Here is a 17,275-nt window from a genome sequence, read left to right on the forward strand (position 1 = left end):
TTTTGAATCTACTTAATCCAGACAGCAACTGCAGGAAGAATGTTGAAAATGCAAGTTTCATTTAATTGATACTCAAGATGCCATTCGGCTCAGAAAACGTAGCCAATACTAGCAATGATCTTGTTCCACTGATAATGATCTACAGGTTGTCCTTCTCTCTTCTGCCGAGAAAGCACTTCCTGTCACTCATTTTCTCCATAACCTCAGATAAGCCTCCACTGATTGAATGGCAACAAGCATTATCATCTTACAATAACATGATGTTTGGGGGAAAAAGTCTAAAACCTTTCACATAAAAGAAGTTTCAAAATCACAGGCTATGAAAAGTGGGGAGAGAGGATATTTACCAGAGGGACTTTTAACATGAATTTCCTGCCCTTGGTTTGATTAAAATCTCAACCTAAAGATTGCAACAATATAGATTTCTTTCAAGTTTAATTGTTCATTTCACTCAACTTTGAATGAGAAAAACCTCAAGGTGAGGCAAAAGAGGAGGTAGAGCGGAAGGAGAACTTAAGGATGGAGCTGCTTTGCAGATCAGAGCTTTTGAAATAAGCAGTCGATTTGACGAGAAGCAAAACCACAGAACAGAGCGTCACATTGTCTTTCTGTTCACTTTGTTTCACAAAATCATTTGGGCTCTTCTTACTGTCCTCTCCCACCTCCTATCTCTTCTATTTCTCAGATGCTGCTGGGATAGGTAACCTGATTCAACCCTGAAGAACTCAGGGGAGGGAGAGAAGCCTTCTACTTGAGAATTTTTTCCATCCTTCATAGCCACACAAAATGAAGACATTGCGACGAATGCTTGGAATTGGGAAATTGCTTTGGGTCCTCTTCCTAATCCCTTATCTGGGCATCTGGAGTATCCACGGTAAGACACCTGCTTAGATTATTTCTGGATTTATTTCTCAGGGAGTGTTGGAGGCAATGCTTTCTTTTGCTGAGCTCAGTAGACTGTGATGTTCATGCCAAGTGATAATGGTAGACGAAACCAGGCCGTTAGATTTGCTCACTGAAGGTGTTAGAGGGCATAAACAAATTAAAGCATGGTACTCACCTGCCTGAATAGTGGCACTTTGCCCACAGCTTGGTGATCTTCCTAAAAGGTGTGGTGATGGTGAGGAAAGCGAACGGCACACGTGTTATACATCATTACGTGCAAATCTATCACTACAACCAGCAAAAATGCTCTAGCTGCCACACTCAGGGTGAAAAGTAGCTTGTTCTTTCCAAACTGAGTCCAGGACAGAGTTGTGTGCTCAGCTGGGTTGGATGGTGCTGGATATCCAGGGTTATACCTAGCTCCATGGTTACTCTCTGATTTTGTTGTCTCTAAACACTTGTTTCAGTGGGATGTGTGTTTTGAAAACACTGAACGAGGAAATACTGAGAAATACAGAAGGAAGCATTCTGTCATTGCTCCTATTCTGCTGAAAATGAATGATTCCTCCTTGGATGTTGTTTCCTATGAAGTAAATAGGAAGCAGCTGGGGCTCTGGCTTAGCTAACGTTTGTTTACCCTGTAGAGATTTATGCAGGCAAACAACACAACTTCTTCACAGTGCGGTCACTCGCTTCCCTACACGGACCCAGGGACCCACATATTGTGAAGGGGGAAGCCTATGAATGGCTAGCAGAAGTGTGTGGTTTTCTCAGTGAGTTCAGGTTTCAAATATCCTGCCTTATTGTGCTATAGGAGTCCTTGGGTGGTGCACATGATTAATACACTCTGCTGCTAACTGAAAGGTTGGAAGTTCAAGTCCACCCAGAGGTGCCTCAGAAGAAAGCCCTGGTGATCTACTTCCAAAAAATTAGCCATTGAAAACGTGGAGAACAGTTTTCTACTCTGACACACATGGGGTTGACACAAATCAAGAGTCGACTCAACAGCAACCGGTTTATTGTGCCAACTGGTTTTGTGTGCTGAGCTTTTAAACTTGAAAACGTGGTCACTGAGGTCCTGTGGAATGTCATCTTCGGTTCTGGAACTGTATGCTCTAGAGTTTGTCTCCATGATGCCGGGACCCCACACAACCAGGTGTAAAGTAAAAATTGTCTTTAGTCAACTAAGCACTTTTGTGCTTGGAGGATTTGATGGCCGACCACATTTTTCATTTTCCATCAGATAGTTACAGTCACATAGATACAACTGGAGTCAAATATTATTAAGCAGAACTCTTACCAAATATGTGAACTAATTTTTATGAAATAATATGAAGTAAAAGAATTTTCAGCACTGTGGCACACTGGGCTAGGGTACAAATTCTATTTCTCCTCCCAGTGTGGGATAGCATGTCATTGTTTTTAGGGGCCGTGGAGTTGGTTCCAACTCATAGTGACCTTATAGAACAGAGTAGAACTGCCCCATAGGGTTTCCAAGGAGCGGCTGGTGGATTCAAACTGCCGACCTTTTGGTTAGCAGCTGTCACCCTTAACAACTAAGCCATCAGGGCTCCAATGTTGATTATAAAATGGACTTGGGTGTTAGGATTGCGTTCCTTTACTGTCTCTTCCACTTAGTGTGTGACTTGGTTAAGATTCTTACCCTCTATTCTCCTTAGTTTCCTCATTTATAAAGTAGAGATAATAATTGTAAACTCTGGGGCTATTGTGAAGATCATAAACGCAACAACACGGGTAACGTGCCTAACGTGCCTGCACGTAGTAAAGCTCGGTAAATGTTAACGGTGTTTTGACTGATATTTTCATCAACCCACTCCGTAAAATTCAACTTTTAATATTATCATTTAAAATAATTTAATTTTTAATGCTAAAATAAAATGAATAAAATATATAATGCAATATATTTAGGCCAAAATATAGTGGTTCAAATTATTTGGAAAGGGAAATGGAAAGAGCTGGCCTACGTCCTGGCCAGTGTCTCGCGCTGCAGCCTGTACCGTGCGCTGCGGCATTCGTTGCGTTAACGTAAGGATACGGGTTGTGATAAAGGGCGTTTGGTGAGATTTATTCTCCCAGACAGAGCTAATGGCTCTATTCCTGTAGACCACGTTAATTATAACCTTTCTATCTTGGAAATTTCCTGTGATTTACTTAATTGCTGCCTTCTTTGCACTTGCACAGTTTCAAGATGTTTAAAGATAATTTTTTACAGGAGATTTTTTTTCTTACTTGAAAGCAATGTGAGGTCTGTATGCCTCTTTCCAGGAGGGAGGCTGCATGTGAAACAAGTTGGAAAAAGGCAATGTTCTCTACAAGCCTCCTATTTAAGGGCTTTCTTTATTGAGAAATTATGCTTCCTTTTTTGTGTGTGTTTCTCAAAAAAAAAAAAAATTAGAGGAAATCTGTACCTCAGTGTCGGATGAAAGTAATAAAATTGTCAACAGCTTTCCTTCCCCGACCGATGATGCTGGCAATACTCGCTGGGGCTGCGGCGGCTTCTGGCTATTGTCTGTCCCGTGGCCACGTGAGCTGCTCCAGCTCTGAGGCCCTGGGCCCTTGTTCAGTTGAAGGTCAACAGAGGATTTTCTACCCACACAGGAATTGTTAAGTGTCTTCTAGGGCTTTGACAATGCCAGCAAGTCTCACAGTGTGATCTCTGTAGTAGAATGTGTTAGGGATGTGAGGAAATATTCTGGAAGGAAGCGGCAATGGACTTTCCAATTATAACACACATGGCACCCTTACTCTGGGCATGACAATAACCACCTACCATTGAAGGCAGTATTTAGAAATACCCATGTTGGTTTCTGATAAAATACCAGAGGCTCTCTTGGATGCTACTTTCAAAAACTTCTAAAGTATGCTTTCTCTGCCCTACTTTTTTCCTGAAGTCACTGGGACCACGGTGATGGGCTTAGCATCCTCGAAGGGCAGGGCCCATCAGTACCAGGGAAGTCTCCCCTGACCAGAAACGTTCTCTAAATTGTCAACATGATGAATTTTTCCTTATGGCCCATTTAATTGGCTAAAAACTTTTGCTGCTCAAGAGAGATAATTACACATTGGCCAACTAACGCTCCACCAGATACTCATCCTTGTCAAACAGGGTGGGGAGGGCTCTGAAGAGGTGGGACACGTGTGAATCCTGCAGCCTGGGGAGGCAAAAGCAGCGACCAGTAGGCAGAACTGAAAGGAGACGTTAATCACCTGGAGAGAATGAGGGAAGAAGCACTGAGAGCAAGCTTGGAAAAGCATCCCAAGTTCAAGGTTTTTACTTCCCAGCTTTGTCCAAGGCCGGTTAGTATAACTCTGTAGAATTTCATTGCTCATATAAAATAAGGGCATCTTTCATCTTTATATGAGCTGTACTGCCTTTTCTATCCTTGTTTGCCTGGTATTTTTTATGTTTATTATATGTTAAGTATGGTGTAAACACACCAGTCACCATGCACTGCTGAGGATCCTTAAAGAAGCAGTTAGGAATAGCTGTTCAGAGCACAGACACTTGCGACAGGCCTTCTGGGTTTCCATCTTGCCTTTGCCACTTACTGGCTTTGTGGCCTTGGATGATTATTCAACTTCCTTGTCACTTCCCTAGATTCATCCTATCGGAAAGAACACAGTAAAACCTGCAAAAGCCAAAATTAACTCAGTAAGGCGGAAACCTGTCAGAGAAGGAAAACTCAAATATTTTCCACTAAATAGAGAATGATAAAAAATAAAGTGGTGCCTGCATCCTGTCAAAGAGTGAAAACTTGCAAGACCTGAAAAAACAAAGCAGTCCGTCCAGTTCTGGCTCTCAGTTTTTACTGTAATAATTCCTGGCATTTATTGGTGTTTATTATGCTCTAAGCACTGTGCTAACAACTTTTCCTGTATTGTCTCATTTACTTTCTCAACAACCCTAACAGGTAAGAGTTTGGAGTTAGGCCTGGATTCAAGTCCTTTCCCTGGCTCTGCCACCCACTGGCTGGTGACCTTGAGCGACTTAAAAATAAAGAAAATAATGGTCACTACCATATAAAATTGTTGTGAGGGTCAAATGAGGCAATTTAGGTATGGAACCCAAAAGTGCCTAGCACACAATCAGAACTCAAAAACTATTAGTGACATGCTTATTATTTGACCTGTCAGGATGACAATGTGAGGAGCAATGAATGCAAGGCAGTGACTCAGGGAGGACCCCACAAATGGGACTTAAGCTGTCCACCTGCTATCTGACCTGATGACCCTTTAAAATCTCTGCTTGTCACATTCTTAAATATCTTAAGGAGAGGAAATGGCACAGGCACTTACTAAACTTCTGTTACAAACGGCTTTGGAAAATACCAAAATGACTGTTTCATACAAAACATTTCAGAATTATCCCATCCTAGATAAAACCAAGAGATACATGGCTTAAGCCCTTAAATTACTGAACACAACTTGAAGAGACAGTCTTCAAATTTTCCGCCAAAATAGTCATATCAGTAAGTATGAGAAATTCTAGCCCTAGAAAAAATTTCTTCAAAGTGCACCATATGAAAACAGATTTTTTATAAAAGGTTTTTCATGCCATTAGAAGAAGATATACTTTTGGAAGAAGGAGATTTTCAGAGGAAGTAATAATAGAAGATGACTGTGAAAGTTCTCTCACTTTTCTTGTTTCACGGTCTTTGTTTTTTAAGTAATGGAAATAAATATAGATTCATACCAGGTGAATTCTTGGTGTGAAGTTCTTTCCAGTTCCATTTTTGCTAAGGCAACTTTTTATCAGGGGCATTGGTGGTTCACTGCTCAATTCTTGACTTCCATGAAGGAGACCTGGGTTTGATTCCCAGCCTACGCACCTCATGCGCAGCCACCAGAGCTTCCGGATTAAGATGGACTAGGAAGAAAGGCCTGGCAATCTTGTTTTGAAAATCAGCCAGTGAAAACCCTATGAATCACAATGGTCCTATCCACAACTGATCATGGGGATGGCACAAGATTGGGAAAATTCTATTCCACTGTGCACGGGTTTGCCATGAGTTGGGAGGCTGACTCGACAGCAGCTAACAACAACCACTTTTCCTCATGCGAGTGCCTGTGTCGTGTGTTTAGTGAGGAGATAGCTAAAGAGCAATATCAGACAATACCCACAGAAAAGAAGGACTTCCATCTGCTATTACACAGCATTTCTGTGTCTGGGGTCTCTGTTACATTCATTAGGTGCTCTTTGTCAGGGAAATGAATTTCCATTTCACAGTGGGGAGTGAGACTCGGTTAGTTTTTCATTTTACACCTAAGATTAAGTCCTGGGGTTTTTCTTAAACTAAAAGTGGCCATTCTTTACTATAGAAGCTCTGATTTTAACATAAGTGTGTGTGCACCATTCTTATTCAAATTTCCCCAGATATTCCTAGCATCTCTGGTAATATATGACTTAAAAAATCAGTTCTTTTATCACAGAGTTAAAGTAACAAGTTTAATCAACATGACATAATACAACATTAAGTTGGTGGCTTTGACCCTTGGTGGTGCAAAAGATTAAATACTAGGCTACAAACCAAAAGGTTGGTGGTTCGAGTCCACCAAGAGGTGCCTTGAAAGAAAGGCCTGGTGATCTCCTTCCCCCAAACTCAGCCATTGAAAACCCTAAAGAGCACAGTTCTTCTCTGACACACATGGAGTCGCCATGAGTTGGAGTTCACTCAACAGCAACTGGTTAGTTATATAAGGTGGAAAATTCCCACTCTAACCTCAAAAAAAAGCCCCCAAAATAAAAAACAACTGTCCAACAGATAGTTAAGCATTTGACTACTAATCAAAAGCTTTGCAGTTTGAACCCACCCGGAAGTGACTTGGAAGAAAGGCCTGGCCATGGGCTTCTGAAAGGTCACAGCCATGAAAACCCTTTAGAGAGCAGTTCTATTCTGACACACATGGGGTCTCCATGACCGTATTCTCATGTCATCCCTTTCTAATTTTGTAGGTCTATGTCAGCTAACTTAAGAAGATATTCAATCTGGACTTTTTGATGCATGCGATTCCCTAAGGCTGTCTAGGTTGATGTCCTTCCAGGATCTCTGATGCTTGATTACATGGCTGCCATTCTGTGTATGGATTTCCTTGATTATGCTCAAGGCACTGCTCATGGGACCCTTAAGCCCACACTGATTTGCAAGGGCAGGGGCACTTACTTCCTTTCCCTGATGACCATCACATCCCACCTCTCCTCACTACTCCAGCCGTTCAAAGTCAGCCAGAACACACCACCAACATGCTCTGGAGGCCTTTCCCTTCTGAGTCTAGACCTCTCCTTCTGTCAACTCCCACAGCGTGTGCCTGAAGCTTTTGCTTGTTTGTTTATTATACTATTTTCTGACAGAAGCCAAAATTCTGGTTGATGTCACAGAAAACTAATGGTATATTATGCCTTTAGCAATCACTTTAGTGTTTCAAAAATTATTTGTTTACCTTTCTTTGGTAAACTCTAATACTGTCTTAGCTCAGACTAAGGCAATCTGCATCCTTTACAGCCATTGATTTCTCTCAGTGAATGTGACCATTTTGAACTTTCCATAACTTTCTAAGAATTCTTCAATGGAGAGATAGCAAAGTTCACTGGAATTTTTCTCACAATGGTACTTATAATCAGGCATGTGGTCCAAAAGATTCATAAACACAAACTTTCATTTTTTTAATAGCTAAAATACTTCACAAATTAGCTCCCCTCTCCAGCTCCCGACTGTAGTTTCACATGCAGCTGTACGGAGCAGCTATGTAGCTGCTGGTAGCTGGATGGCCAAGGAGTATCACTTCTTAAATATCTTGAATATCACTTCAGTATGGACATAAATCAGGCCTTCTGACACTGCACACTTGCAAGCTGTAGTTCTTCTTTAGTGGTTGCAACTTAACCACCACAGAGTATGTCGAGGTGCACTCTTTACTTCAAAGGCTTCTGGCCTGCCCGCCTCTCCCAGGGAGCACGCGGCAGAGTTGGGAATCTTTCGTGAAGCTTTCTGTTCAGTCTGAGTGCATGTCTGCCTTCTCAACTTCATGCCTTTTCTAGGGCTGTCTTGCCCTGCAGTGACAGGTACCAAGCCACCATGGAGTTACCGACAAGATAGAAAGACAGATGCATAAACAGATATTCAGAAGTAATAGAGTGTGATGCACATCACACAGAAATGTCATGGAACATTCTCTGGGGGAACACCAAGTGGTCTAGGGTTTCTGAAGTATGAAGTATAGTGAGTTTGTATAAGGGAGGGGGAGATAAATGGTATTTGAGAAACTGGACTTTTTTTTGTAGGCATTGGGGAGTATCTAAAGGGTTTTAAGTAGAAAATCTTGTGGTTAAGTTTTTTTTTTTAAGAATGTAAACTGTGACAGTGATGTGGAGAATGGATGTGGGTCTGGAGAGAGGGGAGCAAGACCAAGTTTGGAGTGTAGCAGACTAGCTGGTAGGCTGTAACAATAATCCACATGAACTATAATGAGACCCAAATTAAGCAGTGGCATGGAAACAAACAAATCTGAAAGATATTTTGGATACCGAATTAACTTGTTGGCTGATTGAATGGGTCGGTAAAGAAGGAGATAAATACAGCTCACAGGTTCTGGTCCATGTTATTGCGTAGATGATGGTATTATATTGTGGTAAAGGGAGGAGAACCAGGTTTTCCCACAGAGGTGGACTGGATGTAGGGAATGGAGGAGGTTCAGCTCCATCCATCAATATTCTACATATCTTTGAAAACCTTGTTGAAATGCCACCTCTTCCATGAAGCCCTTCCTGATTGACTCAGCCAGCAGTGATCTTTGAGAGACTGTAATCTTGTCAAGATAATGAAAGAAAAATCTAGAGTCATCTAGGCATCTTTCTGCATCCCTTTACATTAGAAACTGTCACATTACTAAACTGTCTTGGACAGTGGGAGTGGACAGCCCTGGGTGTGGGCAATAAGTGAGAACATGGGTCTGTACAGAATTTAAACACAGCAATAAAGCTGACTAAAAGTTGGTCTGCTTTAATTAGCACCATGTACCAGCAATTCTAGACAGTATCAGTGATGAAATGCTCCTCTTCCTACAAGTATTTTTGGTCTAAGTAACTACTATGTTTACAGTTTTAATAGTATACATGTAAGCTCCTAATTAGCACATTTTTGGTACTTATCCTTTGATAAGGAGCCCTAGTGGCGCAGTGGTTAAAGCATGGGACTGCTAACTGAAAGGTCGGTGGTTCACAACCACCAGTGGCTCTGTGGGAGAAGGATGTGGTAGTCTGCTTCTGTAGAGATTTACAGCTTTGGAAACTCTATGGGGTCGCTATGAGTTGAAATCGACTCAACAGCAGTGGGTTTTGTTTTGTTTTATCCTTTAATAAATATTGTATAATACATGAAGTTTAGCTCGGAGAACTTCCCAGTTATAGAGTTGGCCTGGGATACATATGGATTCAGCTAACCAAAAAACAAAACAAACTTGTGCTGACCAGTTGATTCTGACTCATAGTGACCCTGCAGGACAGAGTAGAACTTCCCCATAGTGTTTCTAAGGCAGTAATCTTTACAGAAGCAGACTGCCACACCTTTCTGCCCTGGAATAGCTGGTGGGTTCGAAACACCAACCTTTTGGTTAGCAGCCAAACACCCACTACGCCAACAGGGCTCCTTACAGGCTCAGCTACATGTGTTCATTTCAAGAGCGAATTCATAATGTTCCCCATCGCTGGCACTTCCTTCGTGCAGCTTACATCTCCAGTCCCTGTGGAACTACACACTCCCACGTGTAAACAGTAGATTCTAAATAAACAAGGATACCACAGTCATTGCAGAGACAAAGAAACAGAACTTGAGCCATTTCATTTCTGTCATTCTATGCAACCACTTTGAATTTTTATTTGTGTTTAAAAATTTAAAATAGTGAAACAGAGTGCAAATTGTGAGGTGATATTTTTGTTTGATATTAGTTCATATGTGAAATGTTTTACTAAATTTGAATAATATCTTTACAATTGAAATTTATTTTTCTTAGTAAATTGTTCATTGTTTGTTATAAAACTAAAGAATTAATTGAGAAAATAAAACTTTAAATTAGTGGTACAATTTAGTAGTTCCCTAAATTTTATCATTTACAGACATTTCAATTTTAATAAAATCCACTTACTAGTTACTGGACAGTTATTTACCTAAACTAAATGCAAACAATGGCTCACAATTCAATGGTTTAGGTAGATATAAACATTATTGAATAAATAGCTATGCATTTTTCCTCTTTTGTATTATGATGTTATTTTTAAATATTTTTACTTGTAAGATTTTATATATGAAGTTTAATAAAAGAAAATACCCACTGTCTATGTTTATTTTCTGGTCATTTTTATTGTTTGTTTCACTTCATGATTATTTCTGACAATATTTTTTCATAGAGAGGAGGGAGTTGTTAAAAATGATCCACTCTGTGCATCAGATATGCTAGGGACACCCACTCATGGAATGTATATACTACAATAATACAGTACACCCACTCCTCACTTATCGACATAGTCCAAAGACCAGGTCATTATGTGAAAATCGGTATAATGTGAAAATGGAAGATGACCAAGTCAGATCACAAAATGGAGGATGACTACATCATTACATAACTGTTAAACCACCGAGAATCATGGCCCAGCCAAGCTGATACATAACCTTCACCATCATAGCCAGTGTTACTCTTGCCTCACACTTATGTCATTAATGTGCAAGATAGTCAGATAGTAGATTTGTTACTATTGTTGTAAATGTGAAATGTCAGATAATGAGGTAATAAGTGAGGAGTAGGTGTACTAGTTTTTATAAAGGAACCCTGTTGGCACGATGGTTAAGCTTGGCCACTAACTGAAAGGTTGGTGGTTTGAACCCACCCAGTGGCTCTGTGAGAGAAAGACCTGGCAACCTGCTTCTGTAAATATTATAGCCTAGAAAACCATATGGAGGCAGTTCTAATCTGTCACATGGGGTTGCTATGAGTCAAAACAGACTCGACAGTACCCAACAATAACAAGTTTTCATAAGATTTTAAAAATAAGAGACTGCCTAAAACTAGAGCGATTTTAAAAAGCTATGTCCTCATATGAGGACTTGGGTATGGTAGACGTTTTTGTCCTCTTACTGCATGTATTTATTTTAATTATTTTTGAGCATAGCAGATTCCCTACCATCAGATGTGAATGTCTGAGAAAAACAACAGGAACAAACAGCAGCAATAACTGATAGTTGGGAGATAAGTCACAGCCGAAAGCAACTATGAGCTTCATTCCTTTCCAGAAAAGTTTTGGTTGAAAAGATAAGCCTCTTATAGATAGCTTTGGGTATTCCGAGTGTCATAAGATTGATATGCATAATTCAAGACAAGCAGAAAAGAAGCACCCAGATGCTCATCAGGTGGGAAATTAGAATTGTGCCTTGTGGCTTAGTGGATCATTCTGGCACTAAAAATACTAATTTGAGTCTCAGAGAGATAGGAAGTCTAAGATCTGTGTTTGTATAGAGGGAATGCTCTTGATGAATTTTAATGCCTGTTTGCAAGCCTGCATTCATTCATCTATTCATTCCTCTATTCAGGAAGGAGGAATGGCCAGTGTACCAGTCAGTGATCCCAATCTGCTGATTAGAATATTCAGAATTTACACTGATGTTTCCATAATTCCACTGAAAGTCAGTGATGTGGTCAGGACTACCACCTAGCTCTCTTCTCTACTCCAGCCTATCTTTTGCCCTCTTGCCAAGCATATACTCATAGGATGCTGGAGCTAGAAGGGGTGTTCAATTGTACCGCTAGCATTGAGTGACAGTCTTATGGCTAAATGGGAAGGTAACATAGTGTAATGGAAAGAGGGACTTAGAAGTGATTCTACAGTGTCAACGACAAGCACGAACGGAGGTGAAGTTGTGCACGTATTTATGTATAGGAGGGAAGGGTGGTGTTGCTGTTGTTCTGTACCATCGAGTCGATTTTGACTCTTACCAACCCTATATGACAGTTCTACTGCCCCACAGAGTTCCTTAGGAGGGCAGGGTGGGTAACTACTTTTATATTTTTGTAGTCCAACCTTTTAATCTTATCTTGAAGAAATCGAGGACCAGTGAAACTGCGTGTCTGTCTCAAGGTCAAAATGTGTTAGTATTTGAACATCATGTTCAAATGAGCATTCTCCTTTCTAACTATTCCCATGCTGTTTATGAATATCCCAAAATGTGATAGGTACTATATTTTCTCACGGTAAATAAGCAAAGCTTAAACTTCTCCATGATCCAGGTGTGTATCAATTCCTTGAATCAGCCATGAGGTTTCTGGCCTCTATGCCTTCGCTCTTCCTATTTCCTCAGTCTAAAAATACCTCCCATGTCCCATTCACTGCTCTGATTGTCAAAGGGCTACTCATTAATTGAGGTTCAGCTCAAATACAACCTTTTCTTGGAGCCTTGCCCTGATAGCTCCAGCTGGAGTTAATCCTCTGCACTCCCATGCAAAGTGGTTTGTATCTTTTTAGAGTGTTGTTTCATTCTCCCATTTGTTATGCATCTTAATGTCCCATTAGAAGGCAAGCTCCATAAAGACAGGGACTGCATCTAATACCCTAACAACTAGCATACAGGGCCCCCTGAGCCTACTTTCAGCTCAGGTAAACATGTAGAAAACAGGAGTGGTAGATAGTAAGTTTATTCCAGAAAAGTGGCCTTGTTAGTTAATCTTGCCTCAATTATCAAATGGTAAGCTCCTGGAGAGCAAGAGGGTCTTTGTCTGTAAACTCCTTGCAGTTTGCCACAGCACCAGCACAGTTACAGGCTCCATAAATTATTACGGACTTATCCAAGCAAACAAAAGGGAAGTTAGGAGGCTAAGATTGGCTATTAACTTTAGGGAGAGGAACCAACTTCTGGAAACAGGGGTTTCACTTGGACTTTCTGCCTCTAGTTTCCTTGCTCTTTTGTCATGAGTCTAACCACATCTAGCTGTTATGTTTTAAGATAGTTCCTTTTGGTAAATTATCACCCTTTCTCTTCAATTTTTTGAAAACCTCATCCTCATAATTTGCCCTTTCATTTTTAATCTAAATTTTTGGAAACAACTGAATTAGGAAGTTTTAAAGTGAACTTGCTTAAGGTCTCAAAGCATTTACAAATAAATAAACACTTAGAGCCTCTAAAGTTCTACAGGTCCCTGGCCCAATCTGGTTCTTGGGAATTCAATCAAGTTTCAATTATTCTGAACAGAGGTTGATAAGCTGCGAGCAGGAATTAGAGTGAGGGTTTTATTGGGCATTAGGAACTAGCTAAAAATGAGAAAAAATTGGGACATTGTTCTAGGTACGGAGGTATGGGGAGTGTGAGCCCAAAAGGTGTGCCCCAGTTCAGTCTTTGACTAGCTGTGTCATCATGGACAAGGCCCTTAGCACCCTGGGGTTCTGCTTCTTCATCTTTAAAGTGAGAGGGTTGGTGGTAATCTCAGATATGCTTATGTCGTTATAACCTACAAAACTGTAAATCTATCCAGAACGCTTGGAGATAAGTGACAGAAATTAATGAAGGAAATGGGTTGGGTATATTGCTGGGAGAAAGATTAGTTCAAAACAGAAACATAGCACTAAGAAAATAATTAAGGTTATAGGGAAAGGAACTTAAAGAGAAAACAGTCTAAGGCCATGCTTAGCCTTAACCTTACTGGAAAAATGTTGTTGTTGTTAGCTGGCTTTGAGTTGGACCCCAGCGCCTGGGGACCCAAGGCACAACTGAATGAAATACTGCCTGGTCCTGTACCATACCCATGACTGGATGCAGATTGGACCATTGTGATCCACAGGGTTTTCACTGGCAGATTTTTGGAAGTGGACGGCCAGGCCTTTCTTCCAAGACCATCTCAGTCTGGAAGCTCCACTGAAACCTATTCATCATCACAGCAACACACAAGTGTCTATTGACAGATGGGTGGTGGCTACATATGAGGTACGTTGGCCACGAATACAGTCTGGCATTCCCGCAAGGAAGGTGAGAATTCTACTACTGAACCACCAATCCCTCGCTGGAAAAATAAAAAGACATAAATTACCTCTAAGTGCTTAAGTAAAGGGATCTGCTTATTTTAGTTATTTTATCAGTGCAGGAGTCATTTCCACAGTAGAGTATTTCATGACTTATACGTACTCATGACGTAGCTGATGCAAATATACATAACAAATGAGGTTTTAAATACGGCCATTTCTCATACACTTTTTATGCATGGGTTTCAAAAGGGATAAAATATTCCAGCATTTATCAAAGAATAAATTGTTGTTGTTACATGCCATCAAGTTGGTTCTAATAACTACACTATGTACAACAGAATGAAGCAATGCCTAGTCCTCGCCATCCTCACAATCATTGCTATGTTTGAGCCCATTGTTGCAGCCACTGTGTCAATCCATCTCGTTGAGGGTCTTTCTCTTTTCTGCTAACCCTTTACATTAGCAAGTATGATGTCCTTCTCCAGGGACTGATCTCTCTTTATACATATCCATCCACTCTTCCAAGGAGCACTCTGACTTTATTTCTTTCCAGACAGACTTGTTCATTCTTCTGGAAGTCCATGTTCAATATTCTTCACCAACATCACAGTTCAAAGGCGTCAATTCTTCTTCGGTCTTCCTTATTCATTGTCCAGCTTTCACATGCATATGAGGCAATTGAAAACACTATGGCCAGGGTCAGGCACATCTTAGTCTTCAAGGTGACATCTTTGCTTTTCAACACTTTAAAGAGTTTTTTTTTTTTTTTTTAGCAGATTTGCCCAATGCAATGCATCTTTTGATTTCTTGACTGCTGCTTCCATGAGTGTTGAAGTAAAGTGAAATCCTTGACAACTTCAATCTTTTCTCCATTCATCATGATGTTGCTTATTGGTCCAGATGTGAGGATTTTTGTTTTCTTTATGTTGAGATATAATCCACACTGAAGGCTGTGGTCTTCGATTTTCGTCAGTAAGTGCTTCAAGTCTCTACACTTTCACCAAGCAAGGTTGTGTCATCCGCATAACGTAGTTTGTTAATGAGTCTTCCTCCAATCCTGATGCCCAGTTCTTCTTCATATGGTCCAGCTTCTCATATTATTTGCTCAGTACAGATTGAATAAATATGGTGAAAGGATACAACCATGATGCACACCTTTCCTGATTTTAAACCATGCAGTATCCCCTTGTTCTGTTCGAACAACTGCCTCTTGGTCTATGTACAGGCTCCGCATAAGCACAATTAACTGTTCTGGAATTCCCATTCTTCACAAGGTTATCCATAGTTTGTTATGATCCATACAGTCTAATGCCTTTGCATAGTCAATAAAACACAAGTAAACATCTTTCTGGTATTCTCTGCTTTCAGCCAAGATCCATGTGACATCAACAATGATATCCCTTGTTCTACATCCTCTTCTGAATCTGGCTTGAATTTCTGGCAGTTCCCTGTTGATGTACTGCTGCAGCTGTTTTTGAGTGATCTTCAGGAAAATTTTACTTGAGTGTGATATTAATGATATTGTTCAATAATTTCCACATTCTGTTGGATCACATTTCTTTGTGATGGGCACAAATACGGTTCTCTTCCAGTTGGTTGACCAGGTAGCTGTCTACCAAATTTCTCGGCATAGACAAGTGAGCACTTCTAGCATTGCATCTGTTTGTTGAAACATCTCAATTGGTATTTCAATTCCTGGTGCCTTGTTTTTCGCCAGTGCCTTCAGTGAAGCTTGGACTTCTTCCTTCAGTACCATTGGTGCTTGATCATATGCTACCTTCTGAAATGACCGAACATCGACCAATTCTTTTTGATACAGTGACTCTGTGTATTACTTCCATCTTCTTTTGATGCTTCCTGTGTTGTTCTGTATTTTGCCCACAGAAGCCTTCACTATTTCAACTCGAGGATTAAATTTTTCTTCAGTTCTTTTAGCTTAAGAAATGCTGAGTGTGTTCTTCCTTTTTGGTTTTCTAACTCCAGGTATTTGTACATTTCATTATAGTACTTTACTTTGTCTCTCGAATGGCTCTTTGAAATCTTTTGTTCAGCTATTGTACTTCATCATTTCTTCCATTCACTTTAGCTACTCAACGTTCAAGAGCAAGTTTCAGAGTCTTTTCTAACATCCATTTTAGTCTTTTCTTTCTTCCCTCTCTTTTTAATGACCTCTTGCTTTCTTCATGTATGATGTCCTTGATGTCATTGTACAACTCATTTGGTCTTTGGTCATTAGTATTCAATGTGTCAAATCTATTCTTGAGATGGTCTGTAAATTCTGGTGGGATATACTCAAGGTCTTATTTTGGCTCTTGGGGACTTGTTTTAATTTTCTTCAGCTTCTACTCCTCTGTCAGTTTGTCTTACTGTGGGGGCTTGCGTGCTGCTGTGATGGTGAAGCTATGCCACCAGTATTCAAATACTAGCAGGGTCACCCACAGTGGACAGGTTTCAGCTCAGCTTCCATACTAAGACAGACTAGGAAGAAGGAAGTGGCAATCTCCTTCTGAAAAGAATTGGCTAGTGAAAATCTTATGAATAGCAACAGAAAATTTTATGAGATAGTGCCAGAAGATGAGCCCCTCAGGTTGGAAAGTACTCAAAATATGACTGGGGAAGAGTTGCCTCCTCAAAGTCGAATTGACCTTAATGAGGTGGATGGAGTCAACCTTTTAGGACTTTCATTTGCTGATGTGGCACGACTCAAAATGAGAAGAAACAGCTGCAAACATCCACTAATAATCAGACCATGGAATGCACAAAGTCTGAATCAAGGAAAAATGGAAGTTGTCAAAAATGAAACGGAATGCATAAACATCAATATCCGAGGCATTAGTGAGCTGAAATGGACTGGTATCGGCCATTTTCAATCAGACAATGATATAGTCTATTATGCTGGGAGTGACAGAAGAGGAATGGCATCTCATTCATTGTTAAAAAGAACATTTTAAGATCTATCCTTGATATATTTTTTTCTATCCTTTGAGTTTTAGTTTGTTTGTGTCTTTAAGTCTAAGGTGTGTCTCCTGTAGGCAGCATATACGGATTGGGTTTTTTAATCCATTCTGCAACTCACTGTCTCTTTATTGGTGCATTTAGTCCATTTACATTCAGCATAATTATTGATAGGTATGAGTTTAGTGCTCTCATTTTGATGTCTCTTTGTGTGTGTTGTTGACAGTTTCTTTGTTCCACTTAATTTTCTGTGCTGAGTCATTTTTCTATATATATATATTTTCATCTTTTTCATTGTTGTTGATTTTATATTTGCTGAGTCTTTATGTTTTTCTTGTTTTTTATTTTCATGTGTAGGATTGTTAGTTTCCTTTGTGGTTACCTTAATATTTGCCCCTATTTTTCTAAGTTTAAACC

At 40.2% G+C, this 17,275-nt stretch overlaps 1 protein-coding gene across 1 annotated transcript in view; it reads left to right on the forward strand.

Annotated features, from left to right (window-relative positions):
- The first annotated feature begins 604 nt into the window (after positions 1–604).
- BTLA (B and T lymphocyte associated) overlaps positions 605–17,275 on the forward strand; it is a 39,434-nt gene continuing 22,763 nt past the window's right edge. Inside the window, exon 1 of the mRNA XM_023728894.1 lies at positions 605–874. Coding sequence (XP_023584662.1) covers positions 787–874 — 88 coding nt within the window. The 5' untranslated portion in view covers positions 605–786. The remainder of the gene's footprint in view (positions 875–17,275) is intronic.

The sequence above is a fragment of the Trichechus manatus genome, unplaced genomic scaffold (genome assembly GCF_000243295.1).
Source record: "Trichechus manatus latirostris isolate Lorelei unplaced genomic scaffold, TriManLat1.0 scaffold00026, whole genome shotgun sequence".
Lineage (NCBI taxonomy): Eukaryota > Metazoa > Chordata > Mammalia > Sirenia > Trichechidae > Trichechus > Trichechus manatus.